The sequence below is a fragment of the Haliotis rubra genome, unplaced genomic scaffold, assembly GCF_003918875.1.
Source record: "Haliotis rubra isolate DU_JTF1 unplaced genomic scaffold, ASM391887v1 Scf58, whole genome shotgun sequence".
Taxonomy (NCBI): domain Eukaryota; kingdom Metazoa; phylum Mollusca; class Gastropoda; order Lepetellida; family Haliotidae; genus Haliotis; species Haliotis rubra.
This window is the reverse complement of record NW_025767279.1, coordinates 152,233-176,826: the sequence shown is the minus strand read 5'-3', so window position 1 is coordinate 176,826 and position 24,594 is coordinate 152,233. Positions and strand designations below refer to the sequence as shown.

At 40.4% G+C, this 24,594-nt stretch overlaps 2 protein-coding genes across 3 annotated transcripts; both read right to left on the bottom strand.

Moving 5' to 3' along the window:
* Positions 1-487: 487 nt before the first annotated feature.
* LOC124254713 (transmembrane protein 121B-like) lies at positions 488-19,368 on the bottom strand. Of its 2 annotated transcripts, none has more exons than XR_006892525.1 (2): positions 17,534-19,368; positions 488-2,221 (listed from the first exon to the last, which is right to left on the bottom strand). XR_006892525.1 is itself a non-coding variant. In XM_046688560.1 (2 exons), exon 2 carries the CDS (start codon positions 18,553-18,555, stop codon positions 17,593-17,595), a length of 963 nt encoding a protein of 320 aa, XP_046544516.1. In that variant the 5' UTR covers positions 18,556-18,992; positions 19,255-19,368; the 3' UTR covers positions 15,307-17,592. The 2 variants fall into 2 exon arrangements, 1 of the variants encoding a protein (XP_046544516.1); XM_046688560.1 differs by lacking the exon at positions 488-2,221 and having other exon boundaries at positions 15,307-18,992; positions 19,255-19,368.
* Positions 2,201-9,642, bottom strand: LOC124254690 (transmembrane protein 121B-like). Its single transcript, XM_046688537.1, has 2 exons — positions 9,607-9,642; positions 2,201-3,324 (listed from the first exon to the last, which is right to left on the bottom strand). The coding sequence occupies exons 1-2, from the start codon at positions 9,640-9,642 to the stop codon at positions 2,281-2,283; spliced, it is 1,080 nt and encodes a 359-aa protein (XP_046544493.1). The 3' UTR covers positions 2,201-2,280.
* Positions 19,369-24,594: the final 5,226 nt, after the last annotated feature.

Below are 24,594 nucleotides of genomic sequence, written 5' to 3'. Positions count from 1 at the left end.
TGATGACATTGTGTGACCTGTCTGCGTGAACCTTGCCGTGAGGATGTGTAACGCTGTTCCATTCTGTCTACCCTTCACTTGTTGAACACGAAGAACACGAAAGTGTGTACCCGAAACACGAAAGATCTGGGTTAGAATTGATCTTCATCAACCCAGGCGACCAACAGGTTAGAAATGGTTAGACCAACTGCCTCTGCTGACACATGTCATCGTATCTCAAGTGCCTAGATCGATGCTCATGATGTTGATCACTGGCTTGTGTGGTTCAAACTCGATTATTTACAGACCACCGGAAAAAGCTAGAATATTGCTGAGTGCCTGTCTCTGTTTAAATGTAGGTATGTCAGTCCCTGTGTGTGTGTGTGTGTGTGTGTGTGCGTGCGTGCTGACTGAGACGTCACAAGCAGTCGCATAAAGACAATAAACACAGTCCACACCACAACCTGTATTTTATTCAGATCCTCAGTCCATCTCTTTCTACATACAATTAGATTAGGGAAGGCTAAATATGGTTGAGTGCGGCGTTAAAGAACACACACATAACAAAAATGTGTCTGTCCATGTTTGAATGCACGTGTGTGTGTGTTGTTGTTGTTGTTGTGTCTGTGTCTGTCTCTCTGTGTGTCTGTCTGTCTATGTGTCTGTCTTTCTCTCTGTGTGTCTCTGTCTGTGTGCGTGTGTGTGTGTGCGCTGAATGCGACAATAAACACGATCCATACTACAAACTGTATATTATTCATAACACCGCCATGTAAAAGTCTCTCTCTCTTTACGAACACATACATTGGGCAAAGCTAAATCAATTTCATTGTGAGTAAAAATATGTATGTCAGATACATGATCCTAAATATGACATAACATAACATACGCATGTTACATAAAACATAAGGACAGTATCTAGAACATTTTGTGACGTTCGTAACACGTGACGACTGGGCCAATAAAAGGTGGCGGAAAAAGCACATATTCATCACCTGCTGAAGGAACGTCGTGTTGTAAATATTATGAAGAAGTTGTACATCCATATCATATGTTGTTATGTCTCGCATGTTGGTCGTAACATATTTACTATTGGTTATGATTACACATGATTTGTTGTTACATATTGCAACAAGGTCACGTGGTGGTCATGTAGGATTTATGGTTTATGAATTTTATGATATTTCTAATTGTCATGAAAGTAAAGGCCTATACATATGCAGTGATTGCAACAGATAGTTCAAATCAGACTTATCACTGGATATGCGCAAAGATCGAAACTATCATAGATTTACCTCCGAAAACAAATACATGACGAACATATATACATGGTCAGTTATATCTGAATACTATTGCGAGAAATACCCTGGACTCAAGTCATTCGCCAACATCGCCCCGTAGTGAGTCCGACTCGAGTAACCCAATGCTAAAATTAGCCACTAAGTCATATGACAAGCAGATTATATCACTACTACTTGACAGACTGTGACATTCGCCACTACTCGACCCGTTCCGTAACCTACATTCGGCTTGACCCGGAGTAACATAGTTGTTCATGAATTGACTGCGAGCGTCTTGTGCCATTCGGCATACATGTATTCCCTCTTGTTTCAATATGCAGGACAAATATTTCAATTCGACATTTTTTCAAGCATGTCATACCTTCATACAGTCGGGGTGGTGGGCTACAAGGAATAAAGTTTTCTCTAACGCATTCAGAAAAATAATTTTAACAAAACTAAAGGATTAATGAACTCGAATGGCCAAAGTACAGAATCCAGTCCACCTAAACACATGTATAAGCACTTTTGGAGACATATCACACGGTATAATCGAGGATTACATTCACATAGTGTTATCTCTCAAAGACTCTGGAACACGTTTTTCAAAATTTGGCCCGCCTGACAGTGACAGGCTGAAAATGGGACAATAAAGAGAGCCATGGAAACAGAACTCGAAAACCAGTGAAAGCAAGTACCTAAGTGAGCTCGTACATAAAGTCTGTATGTCCGTGATAATATAAACCTTCCTGTAGATATATACTAGCAAACATTTTCTGAGAGCCTATTTACACTCACCTTCCAACTTCTTTCAATGTTCAATAATCCTTTAACGTAAAGCTTGTATGGATTGTTTCGTCACGATATGGCTGAGATATTGCCGATGTGACGTTAAATAGTAACTCACTCACTCACTCACTTTAACGTAAAGGCAAAGCAACAGGACAGCCATTGCGGCACTGGTGTGAAATCGGATGCTTCACTGCGATTTCAAATAGTAATGTTTTATGCCATATTAGATTTAAATACGTTCTTGCATCGAGAAGGTTGTTAAGCCACTTTGTCCATTTACAGCAGCAGGACTGGCAGTGCCCCGTGAACCTTTCTTTCTTACTTCAATCGCTCCAGCGTGTTCGTCATATTTCACCCTCTTGTGCTCGTAAAACTCGTACAGGACGATGGATATGAGGATGAGGTTTTTGAGCATAAAGGGAGAGATTCCCACACTGAAGCCATGCCAGAGAACTAACCGAACAATCAGATTGGGAACATTCACCACCAGCACCACAAGTAACTTGTGTAGCGCCACAAGACGTTTCGGCATCTTCTTGTATCCAAAGTTGGTTAGGTTGAGTGTGATAAGGGGCACTGTTGGAATAATGAGATTGAGACCTGCCACCAGTAAAATACTTTGCTGAAGTCCTGGGAGGAGCATGTCCCTTGATGACTTGTCGAACATCACCTCTAAGACATCCACGGTGTCCAACACGTCGAAGACAACGGTTCCAGTAAGGTCTTCAATGTATCGCCTGCGTTCACTAGCAGGAGCAGCGTCATGGTGAGACGTCAACAGCAAGACGAATACACACGACGCCAAGGCTAGCGACGTCTTTAATGTATTGGGACCGAAGAATGAGTCCTCGCTTAACTTAAACGAGAATTTGTTGAAAGCTATGGCCATCCTTGCTACTAGGCTTACCGAGTACACAAGCCATGCCAACCAACCCAGTGTGACCGCTGTATTTTGCTCGTCTTTGACTTTCTGCAGTGCAAGGTGTCGTCGTGATATGACGAAGGAGGCGATGAAGAGACCGACGTTGACAAGGTCGAACGCAATCCATGCCCAGCTGGCTTGGGTCTGATGTTTGGCCAGGAAATAATCCAGAATCCCTCCTTGGGCGAGTAGAAGCAGAATGCAAAAGATCCGAGCTGGGATGCCATTCAAGGCTCCACAACATCTCACAAAACAATCCCCCCAGCCACATGGCAAATCCTGAATTTCACACGAATATCGGGAAAGTTGAGTTTGACAAACTGAATATGTGAGAAGAAATTCAATCACAGGCTATGTTAACATAGATAATGACATAAATCCTGTTGCATGTCCCTGGAACGTTCCATCACTTGCAGGCAGTGCTTTTCATGTTGCATTCTGAACCTTCTTCTACGCAGACATCGGAACGTATGACCGTGTTTTGATTATGCAGTTTTCATCAAGACTTCAGAACCACTTGACTGTAGAGTCCGAGGAACTAAGTTCTACTTGGTTACACGCTTCAGTTATATCCGTGTGGATTCTTCTAGTTGTTGTAGCCTCTTGAAGTGTGGTTACCTTTTTAAAAACCTAGAACTTTTGGCGGTCTACCATCAGAGACTGTGTATTCTGTAACATTCCTGTAGTCCAATCTGGCTGGATGGACACAAGCTGGTAATTGTAAACCTGGAAAATAAAATGAAATGGGAAAATAGATCCGGTATATTCATTTTCAAGTAAAAACATTCCCAATGTATGTTCACGTCACCTTTTCATTCACTAAACGTGGTCAGAACCCTTTGCACTTGTTGTGAATCAACAATTGAACACTGTCTGCCTCTCATAATGGCTGTATGGTGGTCTACCTTCAGTTGTTGGCGATTTATAGCCTGTATTTATATTGTATCGCCTTGTATAGTTCGAATATTTTATATTGAATTACTAGTTTTAAAATTATATCTGTGGTATACTTGTTGTTTTACCGTCCTTCGATTCCATAATTCAAGTATTATATGTTCCACTATTTTGCCTCGTATGCTGTCTTCTCCTGTTTCACCGAAATATATCAAACGGAACCCCGTAAAATAAGCACGGTAGACCATTTATGCCTTGGGAATCTCTCTCATCACTGTGACATATTTTCTAATACATTTTGTGAATTTAAGAGTTCCATTAAAATTCATATTAACAACTACTAAAATAACGGGAATGTGCAAAACACATTTACCAAAACGTAAGTGTCACAGAGAATATGAATGAGCCTCCCATAAACCCAACACGATCTCAGTCGTGATTTAAAAGTCCAAGTCAGAGATCTAACCCACGGTGGCTGAGTGGGTTAGATCGCTGATTTGTGTGTTGACTGGCCGTATTCTGAGCGTGAGGGTTCGAATCCCGGATGGGGCTCAACCTAACAAAAGTACTAGAATCTGTTCTTTACTGAGAAAATGTAATGGAAAATACAACACATGTTACATTTGTCACAATATATAAATATGTATGTCTTTTCCCAGTCATGATTAGGTACATTTGTAACTTACTACACCAAAATCCTACTTTGAACATGCTGAAGAGTCATGACACGTCAGTCCATGCCGTTTGTAGTGGTGGCCTTTTGCTCATACGTTCACTTGGTTGCTTTTTCATTTGACAACCCAACATTCAACTTTGAAGATATGTTTCAATGTGCTGGTTTTGGTGGAATTGGGTTTAACGTCGTGCTTGAGAATATTTCGCTCATATGACGACGTGCATGCGTGTGTATGTGTATGTGCGGCTGCTTGTACTAGCCCAAACTTAAGCTGGTTTTATAGTGCTAGCTCACTGTGATACCATGCCGCAGTGAAGCATGAATACCCCACTCAGACACATTATACTGACTCCGAGCCGACCAGTCCTTGTTGTACCCATTAATGCCGAGCGCCAGGCAGGGACCAACAAATACCATATTTTAACGTCTTTTGGTATGACGCAGTAGGGGATCGAACCCGCGACCTTCCGCACTCCGGGCGGACGCTCTAACCACTACACCACGGAGGCGGGTTTAAAAAGACAAAGATTCATTTCTAATACAGCTTTTATATACATATATATGTCTATTTTCAACTGTTTATGGTTGATGTTAATTCTCTTGACCCAGGACACGAACGATAACTAAAGTGATATTTCAACACTAGTAACGCTTTAGAATGAAAGTGAAATGTGTGGCAACTATATATCAACTGTCACAATTTGACCACTTTCTAAATGGCATTGTGTATTTATAACATTGGATAAGTCACACAGCAGAACTGCGTCCCCCAAGCTGATAAGAATCACATATCACATAACTGCAAGGTTAGAAACCAAATTGTTCCATTAACTGTTCAGAAGACCACCGAATTGCATATCAAACAACTGTAAGGTTAGAAACCAAACTCTTCCATAAGCTGTTCAGAAGACCACCGAAGGACAGCGCGTGTCGTTTCAAATGATCGTTCTTTTTCATACTGACGGTCGCAACCCAATGTCGAGATCCACGATTAGTAAGCGTTTCACTGCACGTTCATGTGCGTAATAATCAATGACCATTAATCACACAGTAAGTAAAGTAAGGCTGCACCTTACCTTTATGGTAAAAGATATCGCATAACCCTTGATACACGGTCTTTTTCAGATGACACCAGGGTTGGCAATACAACGGGGAGACAGCAAGGTTTGAGCACGATGTCTACCTTCTACCTGTTAACCCTTCCAGTTGTGGCTGTTACAGCACGGAGATTTCCCCTCTCTGGTATGCAATGCGATAACAGGTTGCTGTGGGATAGTTTGGTTGGTATTTGTTCTGTCTGTTTTTGTTTTGCTTTTGTATGTTTTTTAATGTTAGCACTGGTTGGTTATGTGGGATTATAAGCGACCTAAAAGGCCAGTTTTGATAGTTAATATACCAAAGGCTTTAAAGGTTTGGGTGTTATTTAGTGGGTTAGGATTGTTTGTGGTGTTAGGTGTGTTCAGTTTATGCCCAGTTAACTCTGGAGCACCATTTTGTGTATTTGGTAGAGTGGTGGGGCGTGTTCGGGCAGTTTCTGTTTCGTTGCAGTGTATGCATTTGTCTGTTTGGTGTGGTCTTTTATTCCATTTTATGTTGATTGGAATTTAATGTTGTGTGACCTGTTTGTAATTTGGTTATCGCCCTGTGAATATTTTGTTATTGATGGTAATTGTTTTCGTTGGTTTTTTTCACTGTTTTTTGGGGGGGAGAGTAAATGGTTTAGTTTAGAATTTGAATTTTGGTATTTAATTTGCCACTTTAGCAAGATTTTGTGTTTTGACAGGGTTTTTGTTTTGATTTTAGATAAGGGTATGTTGGCTGTTTGGTTGACGTGTTCGTTGCCAAACACACCGATATGGGCAGGGATCCAGATGAACTCAACCTGTGAGACTAAGATGTGTAGATCCTGAGTGGCCTTTAGTTTATTGTTTAGGTATCTTGTGTATTTTAGTGTTACATGTGTTATATTTGGGATTACACTTTCTTAGTTATCTACAGATTCTAGTACTTTTTGGGTTGAGTCCCATCCGGGATTCGAACCCACACCCTCAGAGTCAGGCACCTAATCGCCAGCACACAAAGTCAGACGCCTAGACCGCTCAGCCACCGCGGCTTCCACAAGAATCTGTACTTTACTAAGAAAGTGTAATCCCAAATATAACATATGTTACATTTGACCACTTTCTAAAATGGCATTGTGTATTTCATATTTTAGTGTTGTTTGACAAGGGGTCATTAAAAGTGCTATTAATATGCCATTAATTCTGCCGTGAAAATTAATGGGCTGTCTGGGAGTCTCTATGATTCAGTTAATGTCTTAAGGGTTGTGGAGCGCAATAGTGCCGTGGTAAAGCGTCTGCTTATCACGCTGAAGGCCCGGGTTCGATTCCCGGTGGAAGCACGTAGGTTCGGCTCCCATTTGCGTAGTATCCTTGGACAAGATACTTAGATCCACAATGTCTCAGTTCACCCAGCTGTAAAATGCGTACCCTTGAGGATGTGCTGGCAATGTGAGTATTTAGTTCATTGCGCCTGACAGGCAGAGCTTTATGCTCTCCAGGGAGTTGAACAAATATCGGGAAGTACGATAGTACATGTTATATAATGTTTTGACAAAAGATGTAGGAATAGGGTCAAGTTGGCAAGATTTGCATGGGGAATGTTAAATGACGGAAATAACTTCATCTGGGAGCCTAAAGTACATATATGTCATTGTTGTTCTCTCACTCAAAAACGCATTGTCAAACTTTCTGGACTCGTTGTCTCACAACTCCGTATCAACAGTCTTGATGTCTCTCTCCTGATGTCACCCGTGAAGGTCCGGGTTAGAATATTGATCTTGCAATTGCTTGTCGTAAGAGGCGACTAACGGGATCGGGTGGTCAGGCTCGCTGACTTGGTTGACACATGCCATCGGTTCCGAATCGCGCAGATCGATGCTCAATGCTGTTGATCACTGGATTGTCTGGTCCAGACTCGATTATTTACAGACCGCCGCCATATAGCTGGAATATTGCTGAGTGCGGCGTGAAACTAAACTCACTCACTCACTCATTCACATGACGGTCGCCACTCAATATCAAGAACAACGTTTACTAAGCGTTTCACGTTCAAGTGCGTAATATTTAATGAACATTAATCACACAGTAAGTAAGGTAAGGCTGCACCTTACCTTTATGGTAAAATATATCGCATAGCCCTTGTTACACGGTCGTTGTCAGATGACACCAGGGTTGGCAATACAACGGGGAGACAGCAAGGTTTGAGCACGATTTCTACTGCTGTTAACTCTGTCAGCTCTGGCTGCTTACAGCAGGGACATGTCGCCATTCCCTGGTCCTACCTTGTCTATGGAGAATGTAATGTGATACATGGCTGCAATTCTGTTGGTCAACGAGGAGGTGATGTGAGGGAAATGTCTCAAATGATTCAAGTTAAAATGAAAAGAACACTTACTTAGGCGTTATTGTACGTTTTGTATTGATTGATGGTGTATTTCAGACAGGCAATCACTTTAGCGTAACCAACATTTTTTATCAATCCAACATACCGCCTTTGTTTTGTTTGAAATGTAATGATATCGTCAGTTTAATGATATCGTCAGTTTGAATTGACAGTTCTTCATCAGATTTAATGGAAGTGACTCGGGCGTGGAGTAGCGGGGGACCTTTCAAATAAAGTGCTACAGTTCTGTGGGATAATAAAATTGTATTCACACTTTAAGCCTCTGCCAATAACGGAACACATTCAGAAACCATAGTTAATATCGTCCGTGGCTGTTAAGATATATTTTTAGAAGTAAATTGTTCATCAACTTCAGAGAGATATTATTTGTTACCCAATTTGGATTCAGAAAGTGATATGTAGACATGAAGCTATCGTCTACATACACAGGTTTGTCAAGCAACCGTTGTCCTCCTAATGTGGAACAAGCAAACACTATCTGTGATATTAACAGTGGGTTAACGTTATGTCATGTTATGTTTAGTATCAGTGCGGATTTTATATTTCATTTAAAAAATACGTTCTTAAACTTTAGGAATCTCGCGATAGCATGCTAGTGTTTCATTACTGTTTTATTCTAAATGTAACAATATAGATTTAACGGATATTGAGGTTTTTAATTTTTGTGCTATTTTGTATTCTATTTTTTTTTTTTTATTGAACTATGTACACTCTTCAAACAAGGAAACGCATCTAGGCCAAAAATAAGGAAATCTATTAAACGTACTTCAGTGGACATAAGTTGATTAAGCTTGAACATAGATGAAGGAAATTCGACACACAGATGAACATATTGATTGTTGTCATTGTCAACATTAATTCAGGTCACTCACTGCACGTGTGGACACACGGGGGTGTTCAGGTCACTCACTGCACGTGTGGACACACGGGGGTGTTCAGGTCACTCACTGCACGTGTGGACACACGGGGGTGTTCAGGTCACTCACTGCACGTGTGGACACACGGGGGTGTTCAGGTCACTCACTGCACGTGTGGACACGCGGGGGTGTTCAGGTCACTCACTGCACGTGTGGACACACGGGGGCGTTCAGGTCACTCACTGTACGTGTGGACACACGGGGGTGTTCAGGTCAGTACCTGATGACACCACCCCTTGCAGCCGTCACTCCTCGACGCAGCCATGGAAGGGATTCCACAAGTCCTCGGACTTTGCTAGGGAATTCTTCTCCATTCCTCCAGCAACGCCTGGGCAAGTTCTGCAAGTGTCTGAGAACGATGGTGACGTTTACGAACGCATCGATCAATTCGTCCAACCGTTGTCGTGTTGAAACAGCTCCCTCCAGTGGTTAAAAAGTGGGAGGAGGTGATGTCGCAGGATTTAGTCAATGTAGCGATTTGCTGTAAGATTGCCTTGAACCACCACTAATTCTGATCTACCTGTGTAGGGCATGGCTCTCCACTATATGACGCTTTCAAATCAGTCCACATGTCGAACGCAGTTCGGCGCAAAACGTTCGTGTCGATGTCGATAGACACGTTGTCTCCCATCCCGCCGTTGTAGGAGGAAACGCGATTCATCGCTTGACCGAACACATTACCCGCTTCCTCAGGTACCCTGCTGTACCATTGGACATGTCGTTGTCGGTGCAGTCGTGTCAGGATAGGTCCAACTTTTGGTCCATATGCTCGAATTCCCACTTCTCTCAGACGATTTCTGAACCGTCTGATGGTTTCAAATACAAGGCACCTGTCCTGCAGTGTCCGTTGCTGTAGAATATCAGTGACGTAGGTGAAACACCCGGATGAATCGGTCCTGAGCAGGAATGGTCACTCTTGGTTTTCCACTTTTGGGACGATCTTGGGTTGAATTGAAGCAGGTTTATCGATGCCATAATCGAGATATGGTGCTGCTTCCAAACGTCCAATGGCGATATTTCGATCAGTACCATTCGATCTTGGCATTTATCATCTTTGTCTACGTCGTAAATTTCGTAATGAAATGATAAATTTGGTTTGACCTTTTATAGTCAATGTCTCTATTCACGTGCATTATGTGGAAAACTTTCTCTCCCTGCACTTCTCATGCATCGTTTTCAATTTTTATAACAAACATTTACAAACACAGTTTGGGATTCGTTTGCTCGGAATACACAACAACCACAACATGATTAACGGGATTCAAACATAGGAATTGTCCTAATGACGTTTGCTGTCAAAATATACCGACATGAAAGCGCCTATGCATTTCTGTTCTTTTAAGAGTGTAGTTCGACGAAATGCAGTGTTCTCCTCTGTCTTGTCAGGGCGGAAGTGATGTCATTGCCTACTCTCTAATGGATAGGTCTGCGATACCACGTTTACATTAAACAAAGCGGATCTATGAAAACGCAGGAAACTGAAGCGCATGGAGAATGATGTGCTGAGCGTCCGTTGTGTGGCAGATTGGAGCAGGTTGAGATATCACATTTATCATTTTCAAAGCGACGCCATTAAAACGCCAGAGAATTAAAGATAACGAGAAGTTCCCCATGGGACCAAACATAACGGTTGGTAACAAAGTGACATTATCAGCTTATCGAAATGGTGACCGACCGCTGGAAGGAATGTCAACTGTCAATTTAATATGCACTTTACAGGCGAAATTAACGAGAGTTAACTAGAGGCCCATATACTGCATGTAAAATACGGCCTTTGAGTTTAACAACATATACTATGTCACAAATAAGGGATATTCAATCGAAAGGTGTGGCAACTATTGCAAATATTACTGACTGCGGAAGGAGATAAGAGCTCCGACACAATGAAGTGTCTTGTTGCAACTTCCATCTACCCGTGAAGGTCCGGGTTAGAATATTGATCTTCAGTAACCCATGCTTGACGTAAGAGGCGACTAACGGGATCGGGTAGTCAGGCTCCCTGACTTGGTTGACACATGTCATCGGTTCCCAATTGCGCAGGTCGATGCTCATGCTGTTGATCACCGCCACATAGCTGGAATATTGCGTGGCGTAAAACTAAACTCACTCACTGACACATCATGCCATATCCACGAAGACGTTCCTGACGTGACAGACGCCGCGTGTTAAAACAAAAACGCACGTGTAACTGAGTTTAAAACAATATCAGAATAAATTCCAGCCTGGTTTTTATCACTGACATGTACTGAAACATACGGACACACTGACTGTAAATGTAGAATTTCATCCCGTCCATGTTCACCTGAACATCATAACATACGTCTGCACGAAACTGACGTGTTTGCACGAAATTCATCACACTTTCTGAATGAATAATCATTTTGGAAATCCTAATGCAATCATACAACTTGGTTCCCAATTTATATCATTATGAAACTGAATATCCCCAACATATTCAATAATACGGGTTATTTTCGTTTACCTTCAAAGAGAACCAAATGAATGAAGAACCATTTGTACAGCGCCGGTGGGAGTAAGTTTAGCTTTACGCAGATTTTAGCAATATTCACGAAATATTTTCCACGCCATGATGTTGTTGAAATACTGCTAAAAGCGGCTTAAAATCATACTCACTCACTTTACCCACCAGGGCGTGATTATATGGGATATGCAGTTTCAATTTTATAGTCGTGGTAGCTGCGAGGTGGCTTCAGCTTTACTGAGGACAGCTTTTGTGGTTATCATCATTTATACGTCACTTCAGGTTGTAGCATAAAAACATGTTTGTCATACCTCCATGACATAAGTATGCAAGTTAGATAACCGCAAGTGCGATGTTTTTCAGGACGAAATTATACCGAAGATAAAATGAAATCAGACAGAATACTTGTTGTTATTGTTGTTGTTGTTGTTGTTGTTGTTGTTACTGTTAATAAAGTTTCAGTTATTCTGCAAAAACCTTTTTCAAATATTGTTTATAATTAGTCCCAGGAATCGTTCCCTCTCAGCGAATGAATTTGTCAAAAGGAGTTAACAGGTTGTATGTTTTGGTTCACACAGCAATCAAAGATATATACCTAAGATGTCGGGAAGTTTCTTATGTTGATTTTGATGCCTTTCTTTCTTAAAAATTGAAACATTAATGTGGAAAATGATAAGTAGATTTCGTCAAGAGTGTATTTCGACATGAAAAAATGTCAACCTCCTTCCGTTCTTAAAATGTTTCTAAATCCAAAACTAATTGTATACATTTCTGCCGTAAATACAAACCGCATAAAGACCCTGAAGTATCTCTAAATGACACACCCATCAAAGTTGTGAAGGAGGCCAAGTTCTTGGGTATTATTTTTGACTCACACTTAACGTTTCTACCACATACAAATCCCTTAAAACTAAATGCCTGAAGGCACTTGACTTGTTGAAAGTCGTTTCCAATTCTAAGTGGGGAGGGGATCAAGCTACCCTCCTACATCTATATCGATCACTGGTCCGTTCCAAACTTGATTATGGTTCCATCGTTTATGGTGGAGCCTGCAAAAGCCACCTAAAACTATTAGATTCTGTCCACTACCAAGGTCTAAGACTTTGTCCTGGGCCCTTTAGAACCTCTCCTGTTGATAGTCTCTACGTCGAGGCCGATGAACCATCTCTTACACAACGCCGTATAAAATTATCCTTGCAGTATGTAATCAAAACTATAATCTAGTGGGTCAAATCCTGCATTTAACTGTGTTTTTAATCCTCTTTATGAGGATCTATACAATAAAAAGTCTTCTCTTGTTCCGCCTCTTGGACTAAGTCAAACCTTTCCTTTCTGCTGCTGGCATTGAGCTAGAAAATATCTCTCCTTCCCGTTTGCTTTCTTCTCCTCCTTGGCAATTGGTTAGGCCACACGTTGACCTAACGTTAACCACCTTTAAAAAGTCAGAAACTAATGAATTACAGTATAAACAAGAATTTAGTCAGTTAAGAAATAAATATAATACATACAAATCCTTATTTACAGATGGGACAAGGACGGTGGCGCAGTAGCTTGTGCCACTGTCATTGGATCCAAAACAATATCTTTTAGATTACCTGACAACAGCTCTATTTTCACAGCAGAAGCTAACGCAATATTAACAGCCTTAAAATATATAAATAAAACCCCTAAATATCAACAATACATAATCTTTTCCGATTCTCTTTCTTGCCTTCAGGCTATCAAAAATCCTCTTTGCAAACATCCACTTTTAATCGAAATTCTTGAATTATATAATAATCTTTCTACTGGCCAATACGACATCGTCTTCTGTTGGTTACCCAGCCACGTTGGCATTTCCGGGAACACAATGGCCGATTTTGCTGCCAAGACAGCACTCAACAAATCTGTGACACCACTTCTTATTCCATACTCTGTTACAAACCTATCATTAGAACTTACATCCGTGATCTGATACAAAAGAAGTGGGACACCCAAGTCGGTATCAATAAATTACATGCACTAAAACCAACTGTCGGTTACACCTACTTGGGTTGTCAGTCCAGATTTGAAGAGAACATCATACGACGATGTCGTATTGGCCACACAAGATATACTCATGAATACCTATTGAAAGGTGAGGATCCTCCCTTTTGTATCCTTTGTGATGAAAGAATCACGGTCAATCATGTCCTGCTTGACTGTGTTGAATATTCCATCACAAGGGATATCTATTTCAAATCACGAACTATGAAGTATCTTTTTAATAATATAGGTTCTCATTTAATTATTGCATTTTAAAAGAATTAGATTTGTTAACTGATTTGTAAATATATAATTATTTTTTTGATTGGAAGTTTAAATATTAACTAAGATTGTTAGTGGCTCTACCCTCAAGGGGGTTTGAAGTATTGTAAAATTATTGTCCTCCTTCAAAGTCAATTTAAACTTACCAAGATTTTTAAACGTAGTATTCTTGTTATCTTAATTTTGGCTAACATTTCTTACAATCGCCAGCAGCTGAAGGAATGGTGTAAATCCAACTAGGGTCCATGCAGGTAGCAAAGGTACGGTAAGTCCCCATGGTCCCTAGTGTGGTGATCTACCTTCAGTTGTTGGCGATCTACAGCCCATTTTTTACATTGTATTGTCTAAAAATAATTTTCTACTTTTAAAGATATATGCTAGCTAGTTTTAACTCAATCTGTGATAATCTAGTGGTTTTACTGTCCTTCGTTGACAGGGTTTTACATATTATATCTATGTATTATGAATTTAGAACTAGTTTTAGTCACGATAATATGGCTGAAATATTGTCGATGTGATTTTAAATCTTCACTCACTCACTCACTCCGTTCTGAATCAGTATCTACCAAGCCTTTGCGATAACTAAGACTAGCTTCATATTTCCCATATCACAAAGCCACAACTGAATGAATTCTCAAACACTAAAACATTGTTAATATACCCGGGATGCACCATTTTGACGGTTGTGATACATATTTTGTTTTGTCTTACTCAGGTGTATGTTGGTTATAGGCATCAAGTCAAACACTCCGGATACACCGTCTGTACATATAACGCCTGTCACGTCAACAACAGCCTGCTTGTCATGAAGTGTTTATCATTATTCATTTAAATAATAATGATATCACGCTTTTTCAAGGTGTAATTACGCAAGCTTGGTCAAATGGTCTGCTTCCTTTGACAAGCTATGAATGGGAGTTTTGATGTGATAATTTATGTACGTCAAGCAACCGTTATATTGACGTATCGTGATATAAACGTGAGTGGTATATCCCAGTGTACAATCGGAAGTCATGCGGTCTATAGCATCTCGGTTTGCTGGATGAAACTCTGTGTTAAACATGGGTTGGAATCCAGGGTTCTCCTTGATGATGACTAACAGTGAGTGCGTTTTAGCAATATCCCGTCAATATCCCGGCGGTGGACACCAGAAATAGGTCTCACACAATGTACCTGGATCGAATCACAAGGCTACCCCACCGCCCAAAGGGGATGAAATAAAACAGATGGTTGCAATGATGACATTGTGTGACCTGTCCAACTGCAGGAACCTGGCCGTGAGGATGTGTAACGCTGCTCCATTCTGTCTACCCGTCACTTTTTGAACACGTAGAACACGAAAGTGTGTACCCGTGAAGATCTCGGTTAGAATTGGTCTCCAGCAACCCAGGCGACTAACGGGATTGGTCAGGCTCACTGCCGTGGCTGACACATGTCATTGTATGTCGACTGCATAGATCCATGCTCATGCTGTTTATCACTGGGTTGTCTGGTCCAGACTCGATTATTTACAGACCGCCGGAAATCCCTGGAATATTGCTGAGTGTGGCGTTACACACGAGTGTGTGCAGTGTGAGACATCACATGCAGTCACATAAAGACAATAAACACAATCATACTACAACCTGTAATTTATTCATTGTCTCAGTCCATCTGTATCTATATACAAAAGGATTGGTTAAAGCTATAAGTCTATTTCCTTGTGAGTAAAAATATATATGTAAGATACATGATTCTAAATATAACATAACATAAGCATGTTACATAAAACATGAGGGCAGTATCTTGAACATTTTGTGACGTTCGTAACACGTGACGTGTAACAAATAGTGGCGCAAAAAGTAAATAATCTGCGTAATAGGCTACAGGATGTACCTCGCTAAAATCAAATAATTTTCGTGTGAAGATCAGACCATTTTAGTGATAAAATCAGATCGATTTCATGCATAATGCTTCGGTTAGTTTATGTGACATCCATTCATGCGATTGTAGTTCAGAATGTGAAAACGCTTTCCATTGCTCCTAAATCGATACAGTTGATAATATTTGTTTTATGTAAACGTTTTAGAAAGTGTAAATATTGGTACACAACTATATTTGCCACTCATTCCATGAAATAATTTATCCTTTATATATCACATCTGTAAATGTAATGAAGAATAAATAGGATCATTGTTTCCGCCATGCTGGCCTGCTTTTGTGGGGCTAGACTTAGTAAACCAAACGAAACCCACAAAACGATAAGAAAACACAAGAAAAACATCTGGTCTGGTTTCCAGCATTTCGTGTGAACCACGGCAGTTATAACTGGCACACATGTAACACGGAGGTCTAGATGGAAGATAATACTGGCTTAATACACGCCATGCCCTGATGACAGAATTATCGTCCGTCAAGATACAGCTGGAAATACTGTAAAAACAATCAAAAAACCTTCTTAGTTCAGTACCCACTAAGGTCACGTCTCAGCTAAACGGAAGATCTACGTTGTTACAGACGATGAGTTAATGACATAAGCTACGGTCAGTCTGGAGGTTGGACACTGGTTCTGGGCGATATTCATGCAACATGAGAAACATGCAATATCACATAACTAAACTTTTCTAATGTTTCTAAACAAACGCTAGTATTCCTAATTCAGGGCACACTGTGCTTTGCATACTCCTTGCATAATTCGATAGATATGCTACTGCGACTGATATCGGGAAAAACGGTACTATCTATGTTTACAAAATACCCCGACATATCGCACCCTATCCACAGGGTTTCGATGTCTGTACTTGGATCCGTATAACCGATGTAAACACAGGACAAATACACAAAAGGAAATATTTTTCCCCCGTTATGGAATATTTTCTCAAGGAAACATTGTATGTGACATATCTTAATGATATAAATATATATGTATTGAACATGAAATAGATGATAAAATCTGTTGAATGGGATGTGAAAGATGTGGCAAATCAGATCTCTCACATCCCATCTGTGGAGAGGTACCAGGTAGATCGCATAGAACGTTGGGTTGGACAGGACATAAGGGCAGAAAGATGAGGTATAATGCCATTCCGATATTTGCCCATATAACTGATCCCCAATGCTGATTGGTGTGTGGAAGCAACGCAACGTCACATTGTGTCATTGTTGAGACCAATAAAACATGACGTCACTCATTTTATTACGTCACATAGTTATAACATGACGTCATGACGTCAACTTAACAATAGGATGACAACATTGTTTCTCTCAGAGGCGTAACGTTTTCATAACGTTTATTTTTTTCATTTTCGTTTTACAATAACATGCCATGTATGATGGCGTACTCGAAAAACGACGTTAATTAAATATCTCACCTTGAAGAACTGGACAGTCGCTCGTGTCAGGTATGTTAGTCGTAAGATCTTGAAATAGGTTGCCTCATGTGGCAACAAGCTCATGTGGTGGTCATACTTTGCACCATAAATGAAACAAATAAAACCTGTAGGATTTATGGTTAATGGATTTTATGATATATCTAATTGCCATAAAAGTAAAACCCAGCAGTGATTGCATCAGATAGTTGTGAAGCAGAAAATCAAATCAGACTTATAACTGGATATGCGCAAAGATCGAAACTATCTTAGATTTACCTCCGAAAACAAATACATGACAAAAATATATACATGGTCAGTTATATCTGAATACTATTGCGAGAAATACCCTGGACCGATGTCATTCGCCAACATCGCCTCGTACTGAGTCCAAGTCGAGTAACACGATGCTAAAATTAGCCACTAAGTCATATGACAAGCAGATTATATCACTAATATTTGACAGATTGTGACATTCTGGTATCTGGCACTGGTATTCAATAGGATTCTTCACGGCGATTTCAATGAGCAATGTGAAATGATATATTAGATTTAAATACGTTCTTGCATCGAGAATTCTGTTAAGCCACTTTGTCCATTTACAGCAGCAGGATTAGCAGTGCCCCGTAAACCTTTCTTTCTCATTTCAATCTCCTCGGCGTGTTCGTCATATTTCATCTTCTTGTGTTCGTAAAACTCGTACATGACGATGCAGATGAGGATGAGGTTTTTGAGCATAAAGGGAGAGATTCCTACACTGAAGCCATGCCAGAGAACTAACCGAACAAGCAGATTGGGAACATTCACCACCAGTACCACAAGTAACTTGTGTAGCGCCACAAGACGTTTCGGCATCTTCTTGTATCCGAAGTTGGTTAGGCTGAGTGTGATCAAGGGCACTGTTGGAATAATGAGATTGAGACCTGCCACCGCTAAAACAGTTTGCTGAAGTCCTGGCAGGAACATGTCCCTTGATGTCTTGTCGAACATCACCTCTAAGACATCCACGGTGTCCAACACGTCGAAGACAACGGTTCCAGTAAGGTCTTCAATGTATCGCCTGCGTTCGCTAGCGGCAGGAGCGTCATGATGGGACATCAACAGCAAGATGAAGACACACGACGCCAAGGCTAGCGACGTCTTTAATGTATTGGGGCCAAAGAATGTGTCTTCGCTTAACCTAAAGGAGAATTTGTTGAACGCTATGGCCATCCTTGCTACTAGGCTTACCGAGTACACAAGCCATGCCAACCAACCAATTGTGACCGCTTTACTTTGCTCGTCCCCAGCTTTCTGTAGTGCAAGGTGTCGTCGTGATATGACGAAGGAGGCGATGAAGAGGCCGACGTTGACAAGGTCGAATGCTATCCATGCCCAGCTGGCTTGGGTCTGATGTTTGGCCAAGAAATAATCCAGAATCCCTCCTTGGGCGAGTAGAAGCAGAATGCAAAAGATCCGAGCTGGGATGCCATTCAAGGCTCCACAACATCTCACAAAACAATCCCCCAGCCACATGGCAAATCCTGAATTTCACACGACTATCGGGAAAGTTGAGTTTGACAAAACTGAATGTGTGAGAAGGATATTCTATCACAGGCTATGTTGACACAGATAATGACATTAGACTGTTAGACGTCCTTGGAACGTTCCATCACTTGACAGCAAGCCAGTTAGCTCTGTATCACGCCCTGCGTTCTGAACCTTCTGCTACGAAGACATCGGAAAATAAGACCGCGTTTTGATCATCCGCTTTTCATCAAGGCTTCAAAACGATTCAGTCCGAGAAACTAATTTCGAGTTAGTTATACGCTTGAATTATATCCGTGCGAATTGATGTAGTTGATACAGATGAAGCGAGGTTACCCTTTTTAAAAACCTAGAACGTTTGGCGCCCGAGCATCAGAGACTGTGCAGTGTAGGACAATCCTGTGGTCACGTTGAAGGTACTGTGCCTGTAAGCATGTGTCACAGCAGGTAACTATTTATCTCAATATGATCAAGCACCTGGAATCTTATTAAAAAATATATTATAAAAAGCTACATGCAAAATTTCTGTCTTGACAGTTGTCTTTATGTGAACATCACCCGGTGTACACTTTGGAACCACTGAGCGCAACACTTCTGCTGTCTCCTATTTTCGTAATATATTGAATGACCTCCGTTGAAAGAAGCGTATACCAATCGTTCACCTATATACGACATCCAATGTCTCACCTGAATCCCTCCAATGCTTCTTTCCGAAATCTGTCGACAATATCCAATCGTTCCGCTGACTTTCCAGTGCTTGACTTCAGCTTGTGCTTGAATGATTAAACGTTAAACTAGGCTGACCTGGGCATATTCACAGATGTCACCTCTTGTGTCCAGACACTTAGCACACGCCAATGCTAATCAATTTCTTCAAAGTCGCATACTGAGTTCAATGGCGTGGCCAGGTGCCGCTGTCGATATGGATACCCAACACAATAATATCTCCAACGAGAGTGACTGTGGACGTTCAGAGACAATTCACAGATAACGTTTCGCCAACACCAGACAAATACCGAATGGTTGTTGATGAATGTCCGTCGTGTATGATGGATCGAAGTGAGAGTGTCCCTAATGGACGTCGGTGTATAATTGACCACCGTCCAATCGAGTGGGACGGATGCAGGTCACGGGCTGGCAATTCTAAACCTGAAAAAATAAAAATTAATTAAGTACATACATTTCCAATGCATGTTCACGCCATCTTTACATGTACTAATGAATCTAAATACCTTTCTTCCGTTTCATGTTTCCAATACTGTGAAACTTTGTTATAGCTCCCAAACATTCTGATTAATTTATCACAAGCATATCACATTTGCGAAGCGGTTTAATGACTTGATGTGATCGATTAGCCACTCAAAAATACGAGATACCGTTAGTTAAAGTTGCATAACAAATGGGATTGTGATATTTGATTAGAAGGTGGGTGTTGACTGTTCCAACAACGGCATGAATTCAGAGCTACTGACTTGGTGAAAGCATGCACTGTTGTAAACATGCAAGGTTGCAGATGTATACGACGATGTCGTCGGCATCCTGCTGCTTGGAGTGGATAGATCACGTGGTTGAGTAAGAGAATATTGATTGACCAGGTAATTCTACCTATCTGCCCCAAGGGATTTATACTGGTAACAGAACTGAGGTGAGTGGGATTTCAGGGGTGAGTACAAGTTTCCTGAATTAATAAAACAGTAGGTTGGGTATAAATAGAAGTACCACAAGTGAGGATTATGAGTCACATCTAGAACATTTCTACAAAATACGATGATGCGTGTCATACGTACAGCAATCGTAATGAATAAACACGTGGGTCATCTCTAAACAAAAATGCAGCCACACCGTCCATGTATACGGAGGAAATCTATAAGTGCGATAAGAATTATACGGAAACGTTTTACATCATTACGACTGCAAACACTTCGTTCGTCAAGTTATATTGTTTCAGAACATTGGTTTCAATTCGATTGCTGATTTACAGCTTTAAATGTTTCTGACTGCTACTCGATCACCGCCCCTACAAACCCAATTTGAAACTTTGCTCAGTAGCCTACTCAGGCCGAAACGTGATCAGGACGCTTTGTGCGTGTGATGACTCAGCATTTAACCACTGTCTGCCTCTCATAATGGCTGTAAACATGTTTTCTAATGTCATGCATTAGGGTTTAAATAAAGCTAGAACAACTAATCAAAGTTATTAAATTTCAAGAACTACTACACCAAATGTGACATGCTATGAGCCTTTGTTTATAAAGGAGGAATGCATGCACTTTCTGTACAATTACCCATAAGTCCCGTATCTTAAACCTTACATGTAGAAAAATGTAACTTAGAGAGCTAGACATACTTAGAAGACAAAGACAGTACTTGGTTTAATGCATTATTCGTTTACTAGTTCCAGGACTAGAACATAAAACTAATATGTGATCTCCAACATTTGGAACATTAGGAATACAGAAGTTTGTGTGTAAATTCTTTTATCTAAAAGGGTAACAACAGCGCTGACAAGTTCACGTTGTCACAACGTTAGGTAGTTTAAATTGTGGCCTCAAAATAATGTTGTTACAACGTTGTGGGTTAGCGTAAATCGGTTTGTAAATTTTGTTTTGTACTTGATAGTAAATTTGTTTTCTACTTCGAGGTAAAGGTGTATATTACATCGTGGTAAGTTTTTTTTACATTATGGGAACATCGTTTTTACTTCCTGGTAATGTATATTACATCGTGGTAATGTTGTTTTACATTATGGTTACATTGTGTATTACATCGTGGTACCGTTATTTTACGTTATGGTAACGTTGCATATTACTTCGTGGTAATGCTGTTTTACATTATGGTAACATTGTATATTACATCGTGGCAACGTTGTTTTACGTTATGGTAACATCGTTTTTACTTCCTGGTAATGTATATTACATCGCGCGGTAATGTTGTTTTACATTATGGTAACATTGTGTATTACATCGTGGTACCGTTATTTTACGTTACGGTAACGTTACATATTACATTGTGGTAATGTTGTTTTACATCGTGGCAAACGTTGTTTTACGTTATGGTAACGTTGTTTTACCTTATGGTAACATGGTAGGTTATGCCGACATACAAAGTCAGCGATCTAACCAGCGATGGCTGAGTGGGTTAGATCGTTGACTGTGCGGTGCCTGATTAGGTGCCTGACTCTGAGAGTGTGGGTTCGAATCCCGGATGTACTATCACATATCAAAAGTACTAGAATCAGTACTTTACTGAGAATGTGTTATCCCAAATATAACATAATTTTCATTTGACCACTTTCTAAATGTTATTGTGTGCTCATAGATTTGGAAAAGTCACACAGCAGGAATGATTCCTCCAAACTGATACTTAGTACACATCACTAAGCTGCAAGGTATTTAAACCAAATTCTTCCCTGAACTGTTCAGAAAACCACCGAATACAACGCGTGCTGTTTCACATGATTGTTCTCTTTCTATTTTGGCACCGTACAGACGGTCGCCGCTCAATGGCGAAATCCACGTTTACAAAGCGTTTCATTTTCATGGGCGTAATATTTAAAGTAAAGTAAGGCTGCACCTTACCTTATGGTAAAATATATCGCATAACTCTTGATACACGGTCGTTTTCAGATGACGCCAGGGTTGGCAATACAACGGGGAGACAGCAAGGTTTGAGCACGATTTCTACTGCTGCTAACTCAGCAGGGACATGTCGCCTTTCCCTGGTCCTACCTCGTCTATGGAGAATACCTGGCTGCAATTCTGTTGGTCAACGAGGAGGTGATGTGAGGGACATGTCTCAAATGATAAAAAGGTTAACATGAAAAGGGCACTTACCTAGGCGTTATTGTACGTTTTGTATTGATTGGTGGTGTATTTTGTACAGAGGCAATCATTTTAGCGTAGACATCAATCCAACATACCGCCTTTGTTTAGTTTGAAATGTAATTATATCGTCAGTTTGAATTGACAGTTCTTCATTAGAGGTAATGGAATTAACTCGGGCGTGGGGTAGCGGGGAGATCACATTCTTGGAGTGACGGTTCTTTCAAATATAGTGCTACAGTCCTGTAGGGTAATAGAATTGTATTGGCGTGTATATCCTGTGCCAATGAAGGAATTAGAAACCATAGTTGATTCCATGATGTGCTGTTCAGGTCAAGTGAACAAACCGACAGACCTGGTTAAGCAGAAATGGACAACTAGCCAATGTTCCAAATTGCCGTGTATTTGTAGACGTTTATTGTTCATTAATTTCAGAAAGATTTTATTTGTTACCAGGTTTGGATTCGGAAAGTGATATGTAGATAAACTATCGTCTACATATACAGGTTTGTCTAGCTACAGTTGTCGTCCAAATGTGGAACAGGATCTATGTATCTGAAATTTCAAGGTCAAGTCAAAACATTGATTACACAACAGTCTCGTTTCCTGCTGACTGGGTTTCGTCCTATTGCGCAACTTAGTACAATAATCAGTACAGAATTTTTAGACCAATTCATTTAACTGGATACATAAATATTAATCAGTGTTTTTTGGTACATCTAAGCACTTGTATATTGCAACACTACGCTCCTTCTAATCCTTACAAACACGTCGTGCAGCGGGCTCTGTCGTACAGCGTGCTCTGACAGACGGAAATCTGGAAATCGTGGAAATCTCAAAACGAGGCTCTGCCGCTAGAAAAGTTTGACTGTCTGGTACGGACTTGATATTAAATCAATCACAATGTGTGTTACAAAACTACATTGAATAAGCGCAAAAAATTCATAACAGGTGTAACCAGTGAGCCAGATGAGTTGTGAATCATTTTACGACCTCATCAAATAGGGTCAGTCTGTGACGTCTTTGTTAAGGTCGTGCTGCCTACACCTCGCCATAACATATAGAAATACGATGTTATTAAAGTTTAAAATTAACTTGTAACTACCATTTTCTTATGAAACAAGGAATTGGAATGCAGTGTAATCATAGTTGTTTGTGGTGTCTCTTTTCAAAATTCGGATCGGCTGAAAAGTAGGTCATTGTCTGAATAGGTTAATGAGACTTATGTTTCGGTTTGAATGGTTGGCTGTTTAACGTCGCACTCAGCCATAGTGCAGCTATATGGCGGGGCGGTCTGTAAATTATCCAGGCTGGATCAGACAAGGCAGTGATTAACTGCATGAGCATCGATCTACGCAATTGGGATACGATGACATTCAAGTTTAATGTAGTAACACCGTCGAAACACTGGTGATATATATGTAGACGTCTAACTTTATCACCCTTGTGTTGATTAAATGTTTATTTAATGTTGTACAGTTGTGAGATGTTGGATGATTTTGTCATTCATTTTACTCATATATTTTCACTTATCTGTGCCAGTATTTCTTCAGTTGAAGTGCTGGAAACGTCAAGTAAACATGCACGAAAACACTATCTGTGATATTACCAGCGGGTTAACGCTATGTCATGTTGTGTTTATTATCAATGCAGATTTTATAGTTAAAAACATTACGTTCATAAACGTTAGAAATCCCCGACAATCTGTTATCACTTCATTACAGTTTCATTCTAAATGTGAAAATATAAATTTAACGGATATTGAAACTTATTATGTATTCTGTTATTTTTATTTAATTTTTTAATAAACTATATATTTCAACGAATTTCAAGGGATACTATGTCAGTGTGTTCTCCTCTTCCTTCTGGGGGATGTCATTGCCCACAGCTTGTCTCTGATGGATAAGTTTGAGATATCGCGTTTACCTTAAACAAATCGGAGCTATGAAACGCAGGAAACTGATGGGCAGGGAGAATGCCGTGCTAGACCTCTGTGTGTCAGGTTCGGGCAGGTTGAGATATCACATTTATCATTTTCAAAGCGACGCCATTAAAACACCGGAGAATGAAGAATAACGAGGTGTTCCCAGTGCACCAAACAAGACACACAAACAACACGGATGGTAACAAAGTGACATTATCACCTTATGCAAATGGTGACCAGTGCAATGAATGTCAACAACTGCCTGTTTCTACCCAGTTGTAT